At 37.1% G+C, this 21,613-nt stretch overlaps 1 protein-coding gene across 1 annotated transcript in view; it reads right to left on the bottom strand.

Annotated features, from left to right (window-relative positions):
- UCHL3 (ubiquitin C-terminal hydrolase L3) overlaps window positions 1-21,613 on the bottom strand; it is a 41,590-nt gene that overhangs the window by 3,445 nt on the left and 16,532 nt on the right. Inside the window, exon 7 of the mRNA XM_063149445.1 lies at window positions 1,341-1,416. Within this exon, the coding sequence (XP_063005515.1) occupies window positions 1,341-1,416 (76 nt within the window). The remainder of the gene's footprint in view (window positions 1-1,340; window positions 1,417-21,613) is intronic.

The following is a 21,613-nucleotide window of genomic DNA, read 5'->3' as shown; positions in this document are numbered from 1 at the left end:
GTTATTTTAAGAACATAAGAAATAGTACTATTGACATTCTACTGTACATCAGAGCTAAATGCTCTTCTCCTTCTAATTTGTTATTTTTAGGAAAAATTCAAATGGCGCTTCTCTCACATCATACCTACAGAAATTGGGTAAACATGCTCATCATAGTATGTAGTCAGCTTTTCAAGCAGCATAAATTCATGGACAATGAAAATGTATCACAGCACACAACCAGAACAAGTGAAAGTCATCCCTTATGCCTTGAAATCTAGAGCCGTAAAATATTTATTGCATCCTACAGTACTTACCTTTTTGATCTAGTCCACTGACAGATAGACAGCATCATAAAATACAAAAATGTGTGCCTATTGGTTATGACTTATCCCTGCTAATACCCCTTAGATCAACTTAATATTACCATAAGCACTTCTTATATATTGCTTATGCCCCATGCTGTGATTACTTATCACCTGTTAAGGGCATTGCTTAATTACATGCTGATTTTCAAAAGATGAAAGTCTTATCACCATAAAATACTGCAAAAATTATGTTAGGAAAGATCAGTGACTTGCAGTTTTTACATGCTGATCTGCTTGTTGGGTTTCTGAAGAGCCTGCTGGAAAACCTAGTTGCCCAGCAACATATTTAAGATTGGAGGCATTAGAGAATATCTGAGCAAAACTAAGTGCTACACAATCTGAACAGGAAAAAATAGGTGTATTTCAAAAAATAAGGACTACTGTTGCACAGTTAACTGTCTACTGACCACAAAAAGTAAAGGAAAAAATACCAGACTATTACAAACAAGTTGCAGAGTGTTAATATCTCTTAGTAACCTGACTACATAATTTGAGTTTAAACATTATCACTTATGCTGTGCTTATTAAGCACAGCTGCTTAATAATACAGCTAACATTTCTGGCACACAGTTAACTTAATACTTCCACAAGCAGCTCGGGAACATAAACATAACAAATGTCCTGTGAAATTTTGAGTGTTTATCCATTTTTCTTGCTTCCTGTCCTTATAAATGCCCATAGAAGTTTGGATGCAGTCTAGTATTCTGTACCATTTTACCTTAATAGGATGGAGTTAAGGGAAGGAAAACAGTAAGACCCAAAAAACAAACCAAAAATCCTAATAAATAAACAAACTCCCCCGCCTCCAAAAAAATCCCAAAAAACTAAGAAGGCTGCAGTTGTTTGAAAGAAATCCCCAGACCCTAAGATGCAGCTGAAAAGAACCTAAGCCCAACATAACATCAAGAAATCTCTCTGAAACTTTGACAGTTAACAGCATCACTACTTGAATTTGTTTCTAAAAAATGGAGAGTGGATAAAAAGTGTTCTTACCCAATTCATAGAGATGACCACCTACATTAACTAATGCAATAAAGTGAAGATCTACTTTTTCATCTATACTTGGTGCCTGCAAGACAAAACAAGACAGAAAGAAATTGTGTTTATTGAACTCTTATTGCTATATGATTAATGAGCATGTATCATCATAATATAAAATATACCTGGACAAAAGAGATTACAATTGGGAAGCAATTGTAATTCTGGATCTATACAGAATGGCAGAAGTCAGGTGAGGAACATTTTGGAATACAAAAGAACTGTCTGCAATGCATGCATCAGTAAGAATCCATGCATTAAAGTATCTGGAAATACTTCTGATTATAGCTCTACATAAAAGCTCTATTTTTCATTACTGAATTAGAAGTAAAATCAGCTCAAATACATAAACATCAAAAATAGACTTTCATATAAATAACTAATCCTTCACTAATCTATCTCCCATAACAAAGTGATGCAAGACTCAACTCTGAAATGGTAATATTTCAGAACTGAAAATATTCACCGGTCAAAATAATTTTTTCCTCATAAGCCAACCCCAGTTAACCAGTTTCCCCTTCACAGGCAGTCAAAACAAACACATCTTAGGTGAGGAGGAAAGATAATAGCCAGAGGTGCCCAGACTGAATTTTGCAAGTGGCATCATACTCATTATACCCAGTAAGGACTGAAGTGCAGCGACAGCATCAAGTGACGCAACATAAAAAATGGTTACAGTGAGTAAAGATCCACCTAGCCCAGTACTGTGCTGGCAACTACAGCAAGCAGCAAAAGCTTTTGCAGAAGTTTGTGGGCATCCAGAGCATGGTGCTCCACCAACACACGTTCCCAGCACCTGCTGAGCAGTGGTGTTGGAACCTGTAAGCCAGAAGATCATTCATCACTTCTGAGCCAAAAGCTCTATCACCACTGTTGTGTTTAATAGCAACTGATGGTGTTAATTCCTTATCAGTCTGTCCAGTCTGCATCTGAACACAATTTAAGATGATATTGTTTTGATCAAATGGGAAAAAGGACTTCAGGTTTTCTTAATTATCAAAAACCTGACTTGTGTGAAAATGTATTTCATGAATTTTCTTTCATCTTTTAATTACTGCTAGGCTTGCATGAATTTTCTAAAAGACTCCAAAAATGTAAAAACTTGCTAAAAACAGATTAGAGTGTAAAATAAGCTGTAGAACCTCAAAGTTGTATCATCTTCTAAAGACGGGGCTCAAAATTTCCTTTTTGATGATGGCCATGAAAAAAGACTTTAAAAGATGATATAAATTGAAGAAATTTGGCAAACAACCAGAACAACAGAGTGAAGGACAAGAAGTCACCACAAGTCCTTCAAATACATTAAGAAGGCCAACGAATGCAGCACTGTGGAGGAAATGCCAACAGCTTACAGAAATTCTGTGCAGCAAGCTCAAAAATGGGAAAAAAAGAAAAAGAACACAAAATACCACACAACTTCCCTTCACTCTCATTTAAGATTTATCTCCATGACCAGTTAGAAGTGTGAAAGGCACAAACACCCTGTTTCATCACTGTTTCAGAGAGCCTAGAATGGAGAAAATGCATTCTGGCCACTGAAGATGAGGCATCTGATATCAAAGGGGCAAGAGGATCTTTCCACCAGAAATTCAAGCTGTCTGAGTGAAATGGCCTTTGATAATTTTGTTTCACAGAAAGCCAAACAGAGCCAGGACTCAGCAAAACCAAACAGCCCCAAGAACTTGACTACTCCAGTAGCAAACTATGGAAACCAGAAGTTTCCATAAAACCACACAAGACAGCAGGTAATGTCCAATTGTTGTTATTGCTATTGACCACCCAACTTTTTACAGACATCTAAACTGTAGTGCTACAAAAATGTGCAGGCAGGCAAGGCTTGTAAAATCCCACACTGTCACCTAATTCCCTTCATAGACATACCGCTTCACAGCTGTTCACTTATCAATTAAACATATCAACTAAGAAATCTGGGTTTAAGAAATGTCGTGGTTAGGGAGAAGACCACTGCCAGTTAGTGTCACTTTAGGAAGGAGGTGGCTTAACAATTTAAAGCCTACATCTACCTTGAGCCTACCTGGGCTCAAGGTGACATGAAGCAGGAGAGTACATCACTATTTCTGAGGACTTTGAGATGTTCAGGAATTGATTTTTACTACGTTTAGAAACAACATATAGTTGCCCTTTTGACCATTTTGGATGTTAAGTTCTTTGTCAAATTCTAATAAACACCCTTTCTCTAGAGAGACACCATTGGCATGCTTGGAATGCTGAGGCTATATATAGAAAGAAGATGAATAAGTAAGCCATCAAAAAAAGCATGATTGACTTTTCATAAAGTTTACTTAGAGACAGACTGCTATAGAATCCTGCTGAGTTTTTGTACAAGACTAATCTAAATAACATGCTTTCAGTGTGCTATTGCCATAAACCGTGAGAAATGCTGTGTTTTTACATTTTTGATTCCCCAATCCCAGAGAGAATGAAAGTGCCATGCCATTATTAAGTTTTCTACCATATGTTCTAGTGTATGCAGTCTCCTTCCATTAAGATTTCTTTCCATCTAATCTAGATAGCAGTAAAGTTGATATTTATATGTCTTGAAAAAATAGGATTTCAATAATTTTTGACAGAAAAATTTGCATAATCATAAGCACAACAAAACAATAAGATCTAAATAGTCACAATGACCTAAAACTTTGTATCATAAAAATCTGCTGCTCATAACTTAAGCGAACAAGTAACTGGATTAATCTTTCCCAATGTGATGAACCTGATTCAAAATCCCTCCACTCCTCCCCTCCTTAGGGAAAAAGCCCCCAACACATCCATATGTGTGCAAGCACACTCAAACACACACAGACACCACATGAAAAGCCTACTCAGGCCAATTTCCACTTCACTGGGAAGCCCTAAAAATTCTAACACTTGAACCAGAAGACTTTAAATTTCAAAGGAATGGAAAAAAGTGGGAATGTCACCTCCAGGGAGATGTCTTTTGTGGTCTCCTCAAAAAGCTACACCTTTGGCCAAGTTTTCAAGTTTCTAATAAAGTGTCTATGTGAATGTTTAAAAGAACAAGGAGCATAGCTTTAAGAAGTCTTCCTGCACATTAATCACGAAGTATTGCTTAGAACACTTACAGAGGATTTTCTCCTGACTGCTCTTCTTGTCAAAGACCACAGTAGCACAGACATCAATCAAATGTTCAGATTATCTGTTCCTCTAATTTTTTTCACTTAACAGCCCAGTCAGTGTGCAAAAGGAAAAAAGCATATTTGAAGGACCACATGTGTGTATGAACCACAAGGAGAAAGATGTGGGAGTATAAATTATGCGATTGTCTAATTAGGATTTGGAACTGACCTATGGGATTCAAGACTCATTTTTCAAGTCTTCTGAAGAGCTGTCATGCTGAGTACTGGAAATGTATACTTCTCTCCTATCCAGGAAAGACATAAAGAGGAAGAATACCAGCATCTTGAGTAGCTCACAAAACTTCTGTTATGGTTGCAATCATAGTATAAGAAGTAAGTTTTGGTAATTTGGGTCAGTAGATATAATTTTTCCAATTTACTTCTCCAAACTAAAAACATGCTAAAAAATAAAAACCAGAAGACTCAAAACTGATTTAAAGAAGAAAAATATAAGTTCAGTGCTCAAAGTGATGGTTCTGAGAACATCATCTCAAATGTAACTTTTTTCCAAGGAATTAAGGTAACATTCAATGACAATAACACAGAATATTTTCATGAATACTCAGTTGCACACACAAAAGAGACAGCCAAGGTTGTCTGCCCTCTAATTCTGGATATCACATTAAAAGTACTTAGATATCAGAGTCCCTGTTTTTCAGAGGATTTGACTGCCTTCTCTGTTAACCTGGACATTCAAATTGAATAATAAACAAGTGCTGACCTTTGTGAGAAATCAATTTGAATTGACTTGTCTCAGGTCAATACCCATTAGTTGAAACAGAACCTCTACATTTCTTCCTCTAGCAGGAATCAAATCTATAATTAAAACTGCATTTCCCAAAGTTTTCACAATATAAATGATAACCCTTCCTATGCCTTCTTGTACTAAGAAATTCCTTTAGTTTTACCTTTCACCAGTGCATGCTGCCCTCTCCTCATGAACTAAACCAGTCTTTCCAGTTGTTGCACTAACCTTCAGAAACTCAGTGGTACATGCCACATCACTCTTTGCCCAATCATGTCAGCCTGTCTAATAAAGTATATTTCATCACCTGCACAGTTTCTCTTGCAATGCACTTAGACCATCATCCCAATCTAAAAGCTGGTGTTCAACTTTCATGCATTTTAAATCTTTTGATCTTCAAATGTTGCTCAGTCAAGACATAACTGTTTGTCAAATTTATGTGCAACTGGTTTCTTTTTCTAAGAACTTCATTTCTGTGACAAACTTAAAACTGAGAAAAAAAATGGTCTTGCTCTCATGGATCCACTGAACAAGCCTTACCACAGCCTGCTTAAAATGTATTTATGAAAGACCACATTATAAGAGCAGATGCAGTGTTACATGACAGTTTTCAGGCAATTTCTTTCAACTATATCTTGTATTTTTATTATTCCCTTACGCTTGCTTTTGAAAGGAGAAGCAAAGCAAGAAACCTCACAAACCAGTTTAGTAGAATGCTTTGCAATACAGGTAGTGACTGGGAAAGGAAAAAGTCACTTGGTGTTAAGTCAAGAAACTGGCATCAGGAGTCTGTTAAGTTATGGAAGAGTACTGAAGACTGATAGGGAGGGGCAATTTTGCAGAACCTTCGAGAATAAAAAAATACAGATACATCCAATTGAAAGATCATGACAAAAGCATCTACAGTTTTAAGAGAAGAAAAAAACCTTAGAGGTTTATCTACACCAGATATTACAAGAAGCCAAAGGAAAACAGAGCCAAAAAAGAAGACTACTAGGTTTATATTCAATAAATTCTGAAGTAAAATGGAAAAAGTGATGCAATTGCTGTTGAATAGATCAGACATCTGTAACTTCTGTTTTGCAGCATGGGATGTGCTTGGGCAAATACACTGTGTAGGACTGTGAAAGGCATTTGGGTCTCAGTTAAAGTACTGCAACTAAAACAAAGACCACTGGAATGATGGTCACAAGTTTTCAGTAAGACTGTTTCTGGCTTTTTCTCACAAAACAGTGACATCTCTATTCATGCTCAATATACTGCAGTGAGTTTGTCATATAAAAGGCAGCAACCCTAAGGCAAACAGAAACACTGAAAGAATAGATGATCTGGAAGAGAAAGTGATGAGGATGGAGGGAAAGTCAACATTACTAAACAAGCATGCTGTTAGCTTATCTTAAAAATTTGCCACATCTACTGCAATTTATCAGATTTGTACAGAACGCTTCAGGACAGTATTTTCAATTTCCCCCCCCCCCTAATATATGTCCTTAACTCATCTAGAGACCTGCTCTAAAAGGATGTATTGGGTGTGGCAGAGATGGGGCTCGCTTCCCCAGAGCAGCCCTCCCAGTGCTGAGCTTGGCACTGGTAGCTGGAAAGGGGCTGTGGCACCCCAGTGCTGTGGGCACTGCTGAGCAGCGCTGGCCCTGCATCACTGCCCTGTCTCACACCTCACCCTGGGCAGCAGGAGAGGGGCGGGCAAAGCCCTGTGAGGGACACGGCCAGGACAGGCGACCCACACTGGCCAAAGGGATTTTTCTGTATCATATGAGGTCTGCTCAGATATAAAAGCTAAGAGAAAGGAGGAGGAAAAAGGGAAAAGGAACTAATAACATTAGTAATTGTGACAATTGCCTTCCTGGCCAACCACTACACACACTCAAGACTGGCTTCCCAGGAAGTGTCTGGACATCCCCTGCTGATGGAAAGTACAGAATAAATCTTTTGTTTTCCCCTGCTTTCATGTGAAGCTTTTGCTTTACTAAACTGCCTTTATCTTGACATACAAGTTTTTTTCTCTTATTTTCTCCCCACCCTGGCCTGCAAAGGAGGGGAATGACAGAGCTGCCTGATGGGCATCTGGTGTCCAGCCAAGGTCAACCACCATTGAAGTCAAGGAAAGTTTTCAGCTAGGAAAACTGCTTTTATTTAAGGAGCCTAGAAAAAGCCTCTCAGCATCACAACTTTTGCTCTAGATTTTGAAACAATATTTTTTTTGTTTGTCAATGTTTTAGTGGTAGAAATGTACTCAAAACTACAAGAAAGTTCAACTATATTTTAAACACAATATACAGGATGTTCCCACCCCTTTAAATTCAAGAGCATAGATTTCTTAATAAAAGCAATACTGAAGTGCTCATACATTTCTCATACAATGCTGGTCTCATGCAATGCTGAGCAGTTCAGCCTCTTTGTACAGCTAGGAGAATATCAGAGCTGTACTAATCCTACTTGTTGACAGGACATTAAATACCACCTTGTCACTCAAATTTTACAAAGCCAACGGAGACAGCTTTAATGCCAAAAATGCTGCCTGGTTTCTTCCATAATAAACTAATTTACAAAAAGGTGGTCTTAATTTTCTTGTAAGGCATGTTATACAAATGTGCAAAGATGAGAACAACATTTAGTTACCAATACATACCAGACTATATAGCATTTATCAGTATTCACTGATGAATCTTTATGTATAGGCCTTGAAATTTTAATCTGTTGGATGAAGACAGGACATCGGGGGAATTATGGTATAATATTTTAAAACCTCTTAGAAGCAAGCTTCTGCTTTGCCAAATAGAGTTGTACTGAAAGCTAAACTAATTTTCTGAACATTTTTAAAGGAAATGTTCACTACTAGTGGATGAGGACTCGTTTTTAGACATTTTCTGAAGTTAACAAAACTCTCAGCTTGGTTTTCTGATATAATGACAACAGATTATGCTGTAATGTCTTAGATAAGTCATCACTTATTTACTGCTGAAGTAAACTCATGTTCAATTAATGCTTTTGTTCTAGGCAGGCACACTCAAGCTCAAGTCTCCTTCAAGAAGTTTTCTTAACAACAAGCACAGATAAGTCAAATTCAAACATGATCCCAATTTCAAATTACAGAAACATGACATGGAATTTTCCAAGGTTTGTTAAACAATAAAATCCCCAGGTAAAATGTCAGATGTTGTTAATGTCAGCAAAACAAATGAGGGTAAGAAGCATGAGTTGGGAAGAATTTAAGTCAGTACTTAACTTCACAACTCCTCAGATCCCAAAATATTTAACTAGCTCCAAATGATAACATCAAGAATGGTCCATAGTTCTGAATATTACATGAGAGCTAGATACTTAATAAAAGCAATTACTATTTGCATGAAGAGAAAAGAGTCTGGGAAAAGGCCTCATCTTGAGATATTTATCAGGATGAAAATAAAAAAGTGATAAAGAAGTGGAAGCATTTGACACTAATTTTTAATAGCAGTAAAACATTAAGGGTTTCCACATGTGCAAAGGCACATCTGAATGAAAAAGAAAATTATTTGGACCACAGCTAGAGTAGTTATTTCACCTCTGTAAAAACCCACCTATCTCAAAGAAGAATTTCCAGGAACACAGGTGAAATGTGATCAGTATCAAAGAATGATAAAAACAAAATCAATGTCCCAATTCTGCATTTAAGAGCATTAACTTCTACACATCAAGATTTATTTTTCTATTCATGTATGCATTAGAAGTGTGATCACTCCTTAAATGCAGGATGAAATAGCACTAAAAGACTCCTTCAGTTTGATGTTTCTGCTGGTGGCCATCAGGCCATTTAGAAACATTGGCTACTCTGTACATATAATTTTATTTTTCCAGATTTTCAAGATACATTTGTGATCAGTGAGTGAAGGAGGAATAAAGTTTTCATTTGATGACAAGCTTTTCTTATTGGAACATCTTCCCTTTCAACTGCAATGTCTGAGTACAAACTATATGAAGAAACAAGATGTCAAGTGAGAAAGTAACCAGCCCCTTGGGATTATAGGAAATATTTTATCATTATTGAAATACCCAGGGACCATTAACCAAGAGTTAAGCAAAGAAAAGGAGACTAGGTTTAGGATATGAGAACTTAAAACCAGGTCTCAAACACAGAAGAAATAATACCACGTGGCAAAAAATTAGAAGCCCCTTGATTTAGCAGATCCAAATGAAAGATCATGAAGATGAGGTGAAAAGAAGAGGCTGGATGTGGAGCCTATGGCAAAAAAAAGTGCCAGTTCATGAAAGGTAAACTTCTTTTATGCTTTGAAAATGATTTAGCATATGTATGGAATCAAAAATACCTGGACAGCAAAGCGTGGAATGATGTACTTTTGCTGTCTGACATGGTGGAAAGGGAAAAAAACAAACCAGGAAGAAAGAAATCTTAGGAATGGTTGAGAAAAGACCCCAACAAAACATGATGCCTTGAAGACTGAAGCTACATGGCGGAAGGCCAGTGTGTCAGAGTAAGAAAAGACTGAAGATGGACTACACTTACAACAGAATGAAGCCCGACAGATGGAAGGCGTATCAAGGGCCGCCACCGGCGCAGACGGACTGACGGACTGGGAGCCTTTGCAGGACCTACATGATTACGTTTGGCCCAGGAGAGGGATGCTGAGTGACACAATGGTGAGGCCTTCGTTCTGCTGTGGCTAACCTGAGGCTGCGATGAGCATGGTGGTGAAGACAGCGAGGACGATGACGACTACATAAACATTAAAAAAGAACATACTTAGCCCACTGAAACCTGAAATAGCATCCTTGCAACTGCAGCAAACAGCAACTGCAGAAATGTCCACTATTGAGTATACTGTCCTTCAACTGCTCAAATCACACAGATAATAATCAAGAATGTGTTGAATTTGAATGAAAAGATGAAAGAACACTGCAAATAAGCAAAGACATTGTTCAAATCTGAAGTTTACAGACAGATAAACTAGAGGTTATTCACACCCAGGGAACTTGACAACATGAACACAAAATAACTGACTCATTCAAGAGACAGTGTTGGAAAGTGAGGAGGGAGGGGATTTAAGCATCATTTAATAGAAGAAATCCTTCAGAAAGAGAAAGAATCAGTTTTGTCTACAGCTACAAGGGCTGTGAGCAATAGCTCTTTGGCAATTTGGGATAGCTAGACTGTGCTGCTCTGGGATTTAAGATGAATCAAGTAACTATGGCAACAGAACCCAGAGTCTTTCTTTACTGTTTCATGTCTAACATAAAAGGAAAGCAAAGGAAAAGGGAAGCTTACCGTGGTGAGGTATGCAACTTCCTAAGTTTTTCACCTATTCTTCTAAAATAGCAGGCCAGTGGCAGTACTGCCATTAACACTCAGGATCCCTTTAGTATCCGTGGAAGCAGTGGGACTATGTTAAACCATTCAAATTGTTACTATTAGAAGAAAGACCATAGAAGTATTAAAAATGACTCTCAGCTCCAACTGACAAAGTTATAGTAAATATATTAAGACCAGAAAGGACCATTGTGATGATTTAGTTTTGATCTTCTGTCCCACACAGGCCACAGGACCAAACAAGTTCAAGTTTTGCATGGATCAGAGCATACTCATAAAACAAAAACAAACATTCAAGCTTAACAATTTTTTAACTACTGAAAAAAATCAAAACAAATAAAAAATTCAATCAATCCTGTCTATAGCTACATAGAGACAATAAGCAGCATATTCATACAGTTTACTAAAATTCATAATAAATGAAAATGCAACCTTCTTAGTCCTGTTCAATGATGACATAACATGAACAATAGATTACATCATTCATCTGGCCATGATGCCAAACCAGGAGCTCATCTTCAACATTTCATCCACTATTATCCTGGAATATATAAAAATCCCTAGTGTTACCTAGAGCCTCTCAGAGAACCCCTTGCCTTCTGTCAAGAAATGAAGTTAATCTTTTGTGCTAATTACACAGCTTTTATTTGGCCTCAGAAAAACACTCCTTTGTTTGAAGCTAATCTAAAGGGCGATCCAGATTGTCCTGTGTTGATGTCTTGTGCTTTAATATCTGCTGATCTTTTTCCACTGCCTGTAAGCTTTGAGGTGTATTTTAGTAACAGAATCATGGTTTGGATAACAGAATAATGGTTTGGATTAGAAGGGCCCACCTTAAAGATCATCTAGTTACAACTCCCACGTGGGCAGGGACACCTTCCATTACACCAGGTTGCTCAGAGCCCCACCCAAATCAGTCTTGGACACTTCCAGGCATGAGTCATCCACAACTTCTCTGGGCAACCTTTCCCATTGCCTCACCACCCTCACAGTAAGGAATTTCTTCTAATGTCCAATCTAAGCCCATTGTCTTCAAGTTCGAAGTCACTGCCCTTAGTCCTGTCAGGACAAGCCCTTGCATAGTCTGTCTCCTCGGGAGCTGCAACCTGGTCACCCTGCTATTGTCTTCCATGTCACTGACAGACTACTTGATAGTACAGGTCTTAGAACCAGTCTCTGCAGAGACCCACAAGCTAACACACTAACTCATCACTGACACCCCACTTACTGCCCTGAGACCTGCCAAGTTAGGGCAGCCAGAACAGAAACTGCAATTCCTTAAGGTATGTCCCAAATGGGGCATTCAATGGAATGACTGCAGTAGGGGCTGTGAAAACCCAAGCATTAGATAGCTTCTCTGAAAAGAAATAATTTTCACTCTTATTAGTCAAAATAAGTCACTGTAATGCCAGTTAAAACTATTTACTTTCTTTGCATTATTTATTATTTTTGAAGCAACTAATGTTAGTTCTCTTTTTTTTTTCCTATCAAGAGAGGGACAATGAATTGGTTCTTTCTGCTCCCATATTGCTGACCTTAAAGAAGGAAGATAGGGTTAAGGATTTTTCATGAAGAGCAAGCATCAAGTACAGTAGAAACTGTAAAGCTCAAAGACATGGAACTTTACCAAATCTCAAACTGTCCAGAGAACACAATTTTCCACAGGGTTGTCACAGTTTGGTTTTTTCCTTTAATTTCAAGCATTCTGATCCACCTACATCTCATCAGCTCCTAATAAAAGAGGAGAAAACTAGAAAACCTCCAATCCAAAAATGGAACTACATGAATAAAAAGGAATTCAGCAATGTCTTACAATAGCTTAATATTACAGTTTACCTGTACTACTGACTGGGGTTTTTTCATATGCTTCACTTGAAGAACTGATCTAAAATGAGACTTTTTACATTTAGATAATGCATCAGATGGCTTTAGAAATGATCTGTTATCAGCTTGCTTAAGGAAATTTTAAAAGATGATTGATAAAAGACTGCTTCTGCAATTCTTCATAGTCCACAGACCTTCCAATGCAGGGAGGAACCTGTGAGATTAGAACCTGCTGTCAGGCAGAAGTTTAAGAGCTTTGCTGACCAGACAGTTTATGATAAGAGGCAAGAGACACTTTTATGTTTTACAATTTCGTAAGGTGCTGCCATCAAAACAGACAGGATTGATAAGTCTTCCAAGAATCTGAATTGTAGTATCTTTTTAGTGAGAAACAGTTAAAAGATTGACTGGAAGCTGTTAAACTGTATACTTTTGCTCTGAAAAAAAATCCTACTTTTTAAGGACCCCTGTATAATTACTGTGAAATTGTTAATAAGATTTTGAACAATACCAAATTTAAGAATTGTTCAACAGTAGAGGGATAGCCACAATATTGAAATATTTTCTTTAGAGAGCCTTGTTTTAATTTTGCTACCATTTTTACCACAAGTCTATACTTCTACCATTCTTCTACATTGTACTTCTTTGTTTTCTGGCCAATATTGCTAAAATAATGAGAAAATATAAAAAAAACCCCTTGCCTGAATGTAATGAGACCAAGAAATACTTTAGCTTTTCAAAACTGAATTTACACCATAGAATACTATTTGGGGAAACTAACACTTTAGTATTTCTAGTTAGTATTTGTCCTGATTTTTACTTCCATTCATTGAATCTTTTTATCCTTTATTTCCTGTACTAGTGGGTCCCCTAGTGAGATCAACTAAGAGAACGAGAAACTTTCCCTCTATTTAAAATATACTTTTGCATCTGTAAGAGTAGAATTTCAGCAGACAATATGTAGGAATTCTGAAAAAGCAAACTTAATACTGGATTAACAAACTAATTAACAAGGTTGTAATAACCAGAAAATTCTATGCATGGTTTTAATAATAAGCACAAATTAAGCTATATGAACTGAGGTTGTTTTAAAATGAATATTAAAATTAAATTAGAATTACATGCTAACATTACTATGAAATTAATGTTAAATATACATCTCAAAAAAAAAAGAATGGTAATTCATACATTTCACATTTAATTTAAAATATGAAAGACAAATCCTAACTTGAAACACCCTATTCAAACAAAATTTATTAACAGCTAGAAACTGCAGAAAAGCAAGAACTAGTCTGACTTCACAAGAAGAAAAGATCACAGAAGCATATTCCTGTGCTGAAAATTATAATAGGTCAAACATCTGAAGTGGTAAAACAAAAGCCCTGAAAGAGAATTCAATGTTATTGTCATATAAACCAGTAACCACATAAAGTTTATTGTCTGAAATGCAAAAAAATACATTATAAAGAAGTTAAAAGCTTCATGGAGTAGGTCCAGAAAATGTTCAGGCAATTACCATCTGCCCCAATCCAAAATGCACTCCTAGCTGTTACTAAAATCTAAGATCTAAAAGGAATCACATACAAAGTTTGTCAGGCACCAAGAGCTGTGCTTCTGCACATACCTAAAAGTGCCTAAGTTTGATAGTGCTGGAGAGCTCGTGGCTTGGTTCACACCAAACCTGTCAGGTTCTAGAAACAGGGACCTGTTTGCTCATCTTGTTTGTGGAACCCAATCCAGCAAATTATTTCAGTCCATGTGTAATGCACTGAGGACCTGACAGGACAAAGCAGTACCTGGTATTGCATGACCACTTCTAAACAGAAATACATATTATTGATTACCTTGCTAGTGGCCACAAAAATTCATCTATCTGGAAACTCAGGTCTAGAGCATCCTTGCAGCAAGAAGTTCAAGCCCATGCTACCTTCCTCTCTGGAAGCTTCCCTGCCTATCAGCTCACAACCTGTGCTGGGACAGGGGCTTTTCTCTTTTTCTCCATTCTGAGGTTGTGTCACTGTGTAGAAAGAAACACCAGCTGCACTGGGACAGAGACAAAATGAACTTTAACTACATAACAACATGTCTGGCAACTTGGGAAACAGAAGGAGATAGCTTTCAGTCCTGGTCATTGTTTCACAGGCACAAGCCTGGGATCAGAGGCCCTGGCACATGTTCTGCATCTGCCCAGTTGCATTGTTCCATAAGCATGCAGGGACTCCTCCCAACATGCTGCTCATTATACAGTTCCCATAGAGTAATCCCTGGAGCAGAGGTGGGAGAAGGTTGAAGCAACAATAAAATGTACAACTTTTCCAGCCAAGTGGGCAATATAAGGGTTATTACAGCTTTAAGATTATTCTCAGAGAGGGTGTATTTAGTATCTATCAATCACTTTTCCCCACCACCTTTTGCAACTTTGTTTTTCTTAAATAATTGCTCATTATTGAATTAAACACAGTATTTTAAAGGGTCTGTATTACAGTTAAAACTAAGTGTTCTTCTTCCTTAGTCATTACCATTACTGGGGTTTTTAACATGCATATTAAATCTATGTATCACACTGTCTGAAAAAACCCTCTTCCTCCTCTTTCCTTCACAAGGGTTTTAAATTTCTCAACAGCATTTCAAGCCTTTGGTGGTGGTGGTGGTGAAACCTTGAGAGACATTAAGTTCCTTCAAATTTTTATAAAAAGATAAGCAGCCAGACAGAGGAGAGGGATCTGACAAAGGAAGAATTCCACAGAGGCAGAAGATGCTTCATGAGCTCATCTCCAACATTACAGAATTCACATGAACTAGAGATGTGTGCAATTCGATTGCAAGAAAAGCTTGTTCCAAACTAGATATTCCTTACATGCAACAAAAACCTGACCAACATGCAAATTCTTAGAAAGTTAAGATTCAGAAACTCCAGTCCTCACAGATCTACTCATTTTCCAACATTACAATTATCAACACCAATATTATTGAGACTGAGATTACAGACCAAACTGGGCTACATCTGCCAGCAGATCAACATCTGAGCCAGTCATTTTAGTTAGTCCTTCTGCAGCCACTAAAAAATATTTACAGTATTCTCCATGTAAGTTTAACCCATGATTAAGAATGGACAATATCCCAAGAGTATTACTTTGCTAGACATAAGGGTAAAGACAAGAAAAATGGTGAGATTAGAGCACCCCAAAAAAATCTTTCCAAAATTAGTGGTCATTTATCTCTCCCTGAAGACTTAAAGTTCTATGGTCTATGTTAGGCAAAAGTCAAGCTAGATTATCACAATGGTGACTTCTGTGATCAAAAAAAAGTGTAACCACAACAAAAAGAAGAAAATTTCAAAGGTTAGGGAGCTCTGCAAAGGCTAAATGACTAGATTTTTTTTTCAAATAGTTTTTCCTTCACAAGATTTTTTTTCTGAAATAAATTGAACAGCATTGTTGCACACCAAATACTGTATTTTTGGAGTGCTTCCTCGAGCAAAGTCAGTTGATGCAATATCAATTCTCTGAGGGGTTTTAGCCCACTGTCTCGCTTCAGCCATATTGGTAAAATGTTGCAAGTCTTAAGAATTGTAAACTCTTTTCTTTTCTCCTTCCAAATTAGTGGTATGATAAAGGAAAAAAAAAAACAAACAGGAGAGAGCCAAATAATTTTCTCTTCTGCCTAAGAGCAAGAGGCTGACTGTGACCTCAGCCATCACCTGTCACACTTGGCTATACCTGCTGCTTGCTGTCTCTTACAGATAGTGCAAGAACAGCACAGGAAGCATTATGGATTGGAGAGATGCAAAAAACCAAGCAAAATAAAGAAACAAACAAACAAACTTATGGCAGTTGATTGGTAGAGATGTGGGATGCAAAACTGTAGAAATATTTTTTCACTTGTGTTATTTATTTCTTATAAACTTGTTATTTAAATCTGTGGGTGGCTTTATGGGTGCGAATATCCTCTATAGTTATGTTTCATCCTAGGAATCAGAATTCCTTCATGCAGATTTTATGGCTAAGCATAGGATGCAGAATAACAATTCTACTGTATTAATACCTTTTTAGCAATTTGCTCAGTACAGAAATCAGATTAAGGCATGTCTCAAACACTAACACATTAGGTAACACGGCAATGCAATGAGTCACAGACTAACCAAGCACAATTTCTAAAACATTTCACATGATTCCAGTAAGCTCTTTTTCACACTTTTACTTTGTAGACTGTAAAAGAAAAAAAAAAAAGGCCATAGCTAAAATTTTTAGGAACTTCACCACCTTTACAAGAGAGATTATATGCTTGTTCTCTAATGCTAAGCTAAAAATCATGTATGAAACAGTTCCATCATTGATTTTATATTCTCTCAAGATGCAAATGTTTCTTTAGAGGACTATGGATTATTCAGAAGAAACATCAAGGAATATGGGTGATTTAAGAAAAAAATCCCACCATATGCTCTTGGCAGGAGCAAAAGGGAAGCTCTTTATGTTTCTTCTCTAACAATAAATTGTAATGCCCCAGGGGACCAGAGATCTTTGGAAGTTCAAGTTTTATAGCAGTTGGGAACAGAGTGCATTGATTCTACTTAGCTCTTGCCAATGTTAACGACTGTTACTGTGATCAAAGTCTAACTTCGTGCATTCCAAGCAAGATTATAGTTCTCCAGGCACATGAAACAAGTTTACAGACTACAGTTTGCAGTTATGTTTTGAGTTAAAGAAGAAATCAAGCTGTGGTAGTGTTTTTAGAGGCTGCCAACTTCAATCTGTGTTAAAAATATTCCTGATCAAATTTGTGAACAAAAGAGTATCTAAATAAACACATTGATGTGTGCCAGTATTTCAGCTTTTTGTGAACATCTGAGACATGACCTTTTTTGTGATTTTTGACTCTGTCAGTATAAACACCAGTTTTGATTTTCAAAGGCTGATTTTTTAATCAATGTTTTTGATAAGAGTCTAATGAGGTGCAAGAATGTTGTTTCCATTTGAAGTAGCAGCTCAGATGCTGCACCTCAGTCCATTCAAGTCTGAGCTTCATCTCACTAGAACATACAGTTCTAGTAGCCAAAGCTGTCATGGGAGATAGATGTACAAAGTGTACTAAAATAACCTAAACAGGAGGAGTTACAGAACAAAGGCAGTGTTTTCTGTGCCCTCCCTTAATAGTTGATATATTTTATTCTGCAGTTCTGTTTTCTTCTATCTTTCTCTTCTTAACAACTAATCTTAAACATTGTAGGTAAACTTTGTTTAGATGGACATTCTCATCAGCCTCAAAGGAAGAGGAAAGAAAATACATGAATGTCAGAGCTCTTAATTTTCTCCTAAGAATTTAGGTCATGAACAAAATCAAAAGCTCTTATTACTCTCCAGCCAATATCCAACACAGTTCTTACTACTCTGTAACCAATATCCAGCACAGGTATTTCAAGTGGCCATATCACTTGTGTTTATTTACCTGATTGAAACATCATTTTGAGCCATGCTGTAATAACACCTAAACAAGTGAATTTCCCAAGGACCACAGATCACATTCTGCTAAGCAGCAATGCATAAACGTTGCTGAAACTCCCCGGTCCAAAATAACTTCTACCTCCATCACAAAAGTGGTTCCATATGCCACAAGGACCACATGACATAACAGAAAGTTCACTCCATCACTTGTACTTTACATCAAAAAGTGATATGGAGAGCCATTGGCAGCAGCTAGTGATACCTTATGTTACACAAAGAGCCTACCAATCACTTAACAGCACAATTATTGGAGTATTTGCTGTTCACAAAAGCTGATCTAAGTCTAGTCTGTTAAACTTTCTCCTGTCTTTCCAGGAGTGTGCCTGTAACCCCTCTGTGCCAGCATTAGCTCCTACAAGGCTACAGGATCAGCTGTTTCAGGAAGCTGTGTGGGAAGCCCATGAAGACACTGTAGGAAACTTGCCAATCTAGAATGATTTTTACAGCCACAGATACACACAGCTGGCTAAAACTTCAGATAGTATTACCAAAATAGCACCTGAACAGGAGCTAAGCATGTCAAAGCCTTGAGAAATGTAGAAATTGAATACAAATTATTCTCTGGATCTAATTCCTTGCCTAAAGGCCAATTAATATTTTTAAAAGATTTTTGTGGCATAGTTTGCCATTTTCCTCACTGCAGTCTTGAGCTGTAATGAAGCACAGTTGCAAAATTACTGGATACTGATGCCAGTAATATGAGAGCAGAACAAAAGTATCTTCTACTCATGTTATTATATTCACATATTAAAAAGGTAAATTATTTCAAGAATCAGGTACTATTTTATACCTGGAAAAACTTCCCTGAAGCATGTAATTGTTTAATTGAGTTAAACAATTTCTACTGGCTTATTTCTACACAAAGTGTGCCTTTGCATTTCCTTCTCTCCTACTCTCCCAGGCAGCTATATAGTAACTTTATAATATTAATGGAAATGAGGGGTAGGATACAAAATAAGTTTCGTCCCCATTTCAAATTTCAAAATTTATTTACTCTGCAAAGACTCTAGACCTGGAAGTCACTCTCGTTTAATAACGTTTTCCTGTTTTCAAAAAAAAGTTCCCTATAGATTTTCTGCTCTGTTACTTGCAAATAGTTACTACAATTGTTTTGAAAGTAAGGATGAACCTCATCCTGATCACTGCTATAAATTGGTACTTTTCCTCCCTCAAATATTGCTATAACTTAGTTTTAATTAATCACTGCTGATAAGACAGCTAATGTAGATCCACAATCTGTCATTGTAATATTTTTGAAGGGTTGTGGTTTTTCAAAGGAGAGTGTGGTTTTGTTTTTGTAAAAGGGTATCAGAAATGTTAAGGTGTGTGGCAGTACAGGGTTTCAAAGCTTATGAGCTCCTCAAGGAGGCATCAGAAGAACAAGAAGGTAAAAAACCCCAAATGCAAAACAAAAGGGAAAACTCAAAGATGGCTCAGCCAAAAGCAATAAAATAAGGATCAGCTTAAAAGTGTGTACAGTTGGGCAAAGAAACAGGTTCTATTTTCCACATCTTAAGACATCCTAGATATTGTAAATAGAAGTGCATGCTCAGCAGAAGACTCATGGAAGAATAAAGAGAATCTTGAATATCTGGCACCTATTCTACTCTCAACAATAGTTGCAGTTCAGGAGCTGTCACACAGAAAAGAGTACACTGGATCTATGAAGCTTTAAGGTAAAGACCTAGATTTATTTTTTTTTTTGGCAGCTTTGGATATGAAATACCTGTCATTTAAGAAGGTGTAAGCTTCATCATCATAAACTTCAACAGAAATACTGTTCCAGGAATCTTACATTAATTGCCCTCATTATGGTACTTGAACAGACAACCAGAATCAAACCACTCTTGAAGCCAACAAGACAATTCTTCTGTGGAACCATTCCCAGTCTTACTACTAGCTACCAAAGTAATTTTAAACAGACCTACATTATTTACACAGAAGTATCCATAAAAAGTTCCCGTAAGACTGCATTAGCTATTTATTGTAGCAATAAAGTGAGACATGGAGCCACACAACCCAGAAGCATTAACAGAACCTGGTCCAAAACCTGGCCTGAAGGATTAAGTGCAAATTTACAACCCTTTTAATTAGCACACTTGAAATGAATTATCAAAATGAAAACTGCTTAACAGTTCTTGAAAGTTTAATCTCCTTGAAGGAAAAAAAATCTCTTTGACTTTTAAGAAAAGTGGTTGGTTTTTTTTAACTAAGCAAATGAATCACAGCTATCAAACCTGGGAAGCCTGCTAAAGCACCCAACAAGGCAGAACATTCTATAGTTTTCAGCTTCAATCCACTTGCTTATCAATTCATCCTCATGTTCAGCCAAATAGATCCCACAGTAATGACACATCCCACAAGCAAAGTGATCACTGTAAATTCTAGCAGTCATCATCTGGAATCTAGAAGCCCATTACAAGTAATATCTTGCCTAGTGTGAGGGTATTTTCCCCCTGAGAAGAGCTCTTTAAAACAAACAAAATTTAGGAGAAAAAAAATCTAATTACAGATTATACTAAAACAGAAACAAATCCTAACCACCCGACAGGATGACAAAATACAGAAATATTAGGAAGACAGCACTGCTTTATGCTATTACTTCTGATTTTTACCTCTAGCTAGACTTACTTTATTTTGAGGTTTGAAATACTTATGTACATGACACAGAAAAAAGCAGAAAATGCATGAGCATATTGTAAAAACTAAGTCATCATAGAGATTATAAAAAAGTCTGTGAAGACATAGCAAGACTGTCAAGGGCAATCAACAAATAAAGACTTTACTTAGAAGTATTAAAGATTGAATCCTCAAATATCTGAAACATCAGAACATAGAAAAAAAACCCCAAACCTACCAAACCGAATTATCAGAAGAGAGCCTGTCTGTACTCTGAGCTGTTTTTAAACCTTCTGCAGCTCATGATTCCAGAAAATTTATGTTGATCATATGATGGTGTGTTTTTTATGGTGGAAGGAAATGTCCTTCCTTCCTAAACAAATCAATGGAGTTGACTGCTATCCATCCCACTTCTGGAAGTTACCCTGTCTAACACAGATAAGTTTTAGCAAGACTTTCTATAAATGTGAGTGGACAGTAGTATGCAATACCTATCTAAGGGACAGAACCACCCATACAGCAGGATTTTCTCATGAAGAACACAAGCCAAGCTAATCATCCTAAGAAAAAGTAGGCCTGCATGTTTTCTCAATCTTTACATCCATAAGAGACGTAGAAAAGATCTGTAAAGATCTAGAAAGTGCTTTTGTTCACAAAGCATTAACTATACAGCACTTACTGTCACTAAGCAACTAAATAAACCACTTTACTCAAGGAAAGATCTCTATGGAACATGCCTTGACTATATGGACAGTGGAGGAGGTGCATGGAGGTCAAAAACCACAGTCATAGGAAGGCAACCTTGTTCCTTTCCAGTGCTCTTATAGGAACTTTAAATTCTCAGGAAAGTAATCCTAACAAGTAATGGATATGCAGGAGGAATAGGATTCTCTTCTTTCTTTCCCAAAAGGTGCTAGAAATCCTCAACTTACCCCAAAGGACAAGGCAACAACCTCATATGATCTACCTATGGTAACTTCAGCAGCTGCAAGATCATGCTGCTTATCAGACCCTTCAACCCCTACAGGGAGAGTACACAGTGACATTTAAAATGTACCCATGGA

The sequence above is a fragment of the Melospiza melodia genome, chromosome 2, assembly GCF_035770615.1.
Source record: "Melospiza melodia melodia isolate bMelMel2 chromosome 2, bMelMel2.pri, whole genome shotgun sequence".
NCBI classification, from domain to species: Eukaryota; Metazoa; Chordata; class Aves; order Passeriformes; family Passerellidae; genus Melospiza; species Melospiza melodia.
Note: the sequence above shows the minus strand (reverse complement) of the source record. Positions and strands in the feature narration are given on the sequence as shown.